Source organism: Primulina tabacum, chromosome 11 (genome assembly GCF_025594145.1).
Source record: "Primulina tabacum isolate GXHZ01 chromosome 11, ASM2559414v2, whole genome shotgun sequence".
Lineage (NCBI taxonomy): Eukaryota > Viridiplantae > Streptophyta > Magnoliopsida > Lamiales > Gesneriaceae > Primulina > Primulina tabacum.
Genome location: NC_134560.1, coordinates 25,217,604 through 25,221,340, shown reverse-complemented (window position 1 = coordinate 25,221,340; position 3,737 = coordinate 25,217,604). Strand labels below are relative to the sequence as shown.

The 3,737-nt window shown below is 41.0% G+C and overlaps 1 protein-coding gene across 1 annotated transcript; it reads right to left on the bottom strand.

Moving 5' to 3' along the window:
- Positions 1-2,522: 2,522 nt before the first annotated feature.
- On the bottom strand, positions 2,523-3,305 carry LOC142519705 (uncharacterized). Its single transcript, XM_075622734.1, has 2 exons — positions 2,935-3,305; positions 2,523-2,775 (listed from the first exon to the last, which is right to left on the bottom strand). The coding sequence occupies exons 1-2, from the start codon at positions 3,303-3,305 to the stop codon at positions 2,523-2,525; spliced, it is 624 nt and encodes a 207-aa protein (XP_075478849.1).
- Positions 3,306-3,737: the final 432 nt, after the last annotated feature.

The window sequence follows — 3,737 nt, the reverse complement described above, 5'->3', positions numbered from 1 at the left end:
CGGTGATACCACACCAGTATATACTAATTCCAATAATTTATAGTCAACCACCGTACAACTCTGACATCACATCTCAGTCAATTTAACTCTGAAATTCATAACAATTCAATAATCAATCTGTTTCTTAATCTGACTTCGATTCTATGATGTCTACTATGTCAAGAACGCTATATATGAATCGTATCTGATTCTGGACATAGCATAATTTCAAATCTTAACAAAACGTATCAAAACATACGTTCAGTTGTAGCCTGCGTCGATATGAACCCAGTACCGAAGTCGGATTCCATTTTGGACGGACGGATTGATCGCAAATCAAATTTTAATATCAAGAAACCCTTCTCCCCAAAGCTGCTTCGTTCCTCTTTCTTCTTTTTTCTGAAGAATGAACGAATGCATATATATATATATATATACAACCAACGTTGCATAATACACCACATGTCGATTTTTCCTTTTGCATGACTCGCGCATATGCGCGGCATTACTGGCGCATATGCGCGAGACCTACTGGTCTCGGCCTTGGCAGCTCGCGCATATGCGCGATATTACTGGCGCATATGCGCGATGTCTTCTGGACCTCACTTGCATAGGCTCGCGCATATGCGCGACATCTTCCGCGCATATGCGGGAGGTCTTCTGCCTGTTTGGCGCATGTGCGCGCATTCGGTCGCGCATGTGCGCCGATGCTACTGTCTTTGCACATCAATTTTCACACGCGGTCTCATTTCGTGTCCCGTTTAGCCCTTTCATAATCGTCTCGATTAAAAATTAATAATTGTAATTTAACACGGTATAAAATCTCGGGCATTACAACATTTACCTCTGGTTTCATTTCTACAAGCGTTGAAACGAATAGATATGTATAATCTTGTTGTATATGCGGTTCACATGTTTGCTCTTCACAGGTAACTCTAGATTGAGATTTGGCCATAGGTTGGCCTCAGTTCTCTGGTGCATTCGACACTTAAGCCTTGGTGTCATTTGGGGCTTCTTGAACACGGGTAATTCTCAACTCTTATATGCTCTTACATGCTGCATCTACTCAAGATGACTCCCTCGTTCCTAGCATTTATGCATTGCACTTCAGTTGGGCATCTTTCCCGCATACACGTATATGTATTTGCACTTCAGTCGGACCCCTTTCCCGCATACATGTTTATTTGCTTGTTCTTGCATGCGATGGTTCTACTTTATATATGTTGACTGTTGGTTTGGTGTTGTGGTTATTGGATGATGGGTGTGGAATGAAGATGAGTTTGTATGTGATGTTGTGTATTGGATGCTGTGAGTGAGTTTTCTATTTGTTCTTAGTCCAATTAATCTAACTTACTTCAATAGTTTGAAACAAAACTATAATTTGGTTTAAAGCTACCCCGCCCGCGATTATTTCCTCACCTGACTCCCTAATGAAACAGGATACTTCCAAAATGATTAAAGTGGCCTATTGGCCCCACTTCATTTGTTCAGTCTCGTTATTGAATCATAAATAACAGATATTTATATCAGTGACCCGGAGTCCTACATCACATAAAGTCTCTAAATAAAAAATTAAACATATAAAAGAGTGGCCAGTAAGCCTAGTCTTATATCAAAACAAAACTTCCACGCCCTTCTGCTGTTTGCACAGTGTTCTCATTCAGCTATGCTATTTCTTCATTCTTTGGTGTTGTATGGTTTGGTGAGCTTTAACTCCCCATACTCAAGGAACCCTTTCCAACAATGTTTTAGTGGTATGAAATCCCATCCCATGAAATTTCCTTTCCAGTAGCCTGAAAGCGACTGTAGACTCGAATGTTCATTATTCAAAAAAATTCGGTCCTTGAAAGTGGCCATAGTGTCCACTTGGTTCTCTATATTTCGCATTATGCAAGTATTTAAAAAAAAGGTATGTCAAAGTGGCCCAAAGGCCGACTCCGTATTGGATATCAGCCTCTCTACTTGCTTTTATTTCATCGCATGACTCCCTAATGAAACAAGATACCTCCAAAATGATGAAAATGGCCTACTGGCCCACTTCATTTTATCAGTCTCATTATTGAAGCATAAACAACAGACATTTACATCAGTGGCCCCCAAGGCCCACATCACATGAAGTCTCAAAATAAAGAACTAAACATATACAAAAGTGGCCAGTAAGCTTACTCTTGTTTCAAAACAAAACTTCCACGTTCTTCTGTTGTAGCACAATGTTCTCATTCTGCTCTTGTATCTCTTTATTCTTCGTTGTTGTCTGGTTTGGTGAGCTTTTAACCCCTCATTCTTTGGAACTCTTTCTAGCCATGTTTTGGTGGCATGAAATCTCATCCCATGTATCTTTCTTTCGAGTTGCTCGAAGGATACTATGGACTCGGATTTTCATTATTCAAGCCTACGTCAAAGTGGCCCGAAAGGCCAACTCCCCGCAGGATATCAGCCTTTCTGTTTTCTTTACTCACTCGATTTTTCTATTTCTTCACTCATACTTGGAAAATACGGCTTTAGATACTTGCCATTTATGCATCTTTTCTGTGGCTGACCATCTAACTTGATAGCCAATTTGCAACCCGTCCAGGATCTTGTGGTCCTTCCCAATTTGGGGACCATTTTCCTAAGTCTCTGTCCTTTGTCCCCAGGGGCAGTATGGTTTTCCACACAACATCTCCTTCTTGGAAGCTTTTCTTGTTGATCCTTTTGTTGTATATCCTTGCCACTTTCTGCTTTTGCAACAAAAACGCGTTATATGCTTGGATTCTCAATTCCTCAACATCTTCTAACTCCATAATCATTGCTTCACTGTAGTGTTAAGGGAAAATTTTGTTCTGCTTTGCCACTCGCATTGATGGTACCATAATCTCTCTTGTTAGTACCGCATTGTGGCCAAAGGTGAGGGCGAATGCACTTACCTCGGTCGCAACCCTCTTAGATGTCCTATATGCCCACAATGTCTCTTACAGTAGCCTTGGCCAGTCCCTGAGATTTTCCTCCATCATCTTCTGTAGAATCCTTATCAACACTTTGTTAGACGCTTCGGCTTTCCCGTTGGATTGTGGGTAATGAGGGGACAAGTTTATCAATTTGATTCCATAGTCTTCTACAAATCCCCTCATATCTGGGCCCGTTAAAATAGTTCTCTGATTCGTGGTTAGTGACTCTGGAATTCCAAATCTATGAATGATATTCTCTTTCACAAAGTTAATGACATTGCCTTGTTCCTCTTTCTTCAAAGGCACATCTTCTATCCATTTGGTGAAAATATATGTGGCCACAAGGATTAACGAGTGGCCTTTAGATGATGCTGGGTAAATTTTCCCTATGAAGTCCATGGCCCAGCCCTTGAATGGCCATGGTTTAAAACGCTGTGGAGCTCATCCGTCGGAATTCTTTGGATGTTGACGTGCCTCTGACATGGTTGGCATCCCTTAGCATATTTGATGCAAAATTTCAGAATGGATGGCCAATAGTAGCCATACCTTCTTATCAACCATCTTATCTTGACACCAGATTGATGCGCTCCACACACTCCCTCATGAACTTGCTTCATGATCTCCAATGCCTCTGGGAAACTTATGCATCTGAGGAGTAAACAATCTAACCATTTCCTGTACAAATCTCCTTCCGCTAGACATAGTTAAGAGCTCTCATTTTTAGACTCTGTGGAATATCTCTCCCGGGAGATTCTAACACTTGTTTTATAACATCTCTCGAATCACCAGCTAAGTTTATGTCCAAGTTGAAAGTGTCTACCTGAATTCCTC

What these genes read in the sequence shown, in the direction of transcription:
- LOC142519705 (XM_075622734.1), bottom strand. Translation starts at nt 3,305, where the DNA reads ATGGACTTCATAGGGAAAATTTACCCAGCATCATCTAAAGGCCACTCG. An exon ending in AGGGACTGGCCAAGGCTACT is followed by an intron (nt 2,776 to 2,934) that starts GTAAGAGACATT and finishes TTAACACTACAG; the next exon opens with TGAAGCAATGATTATGGAGT.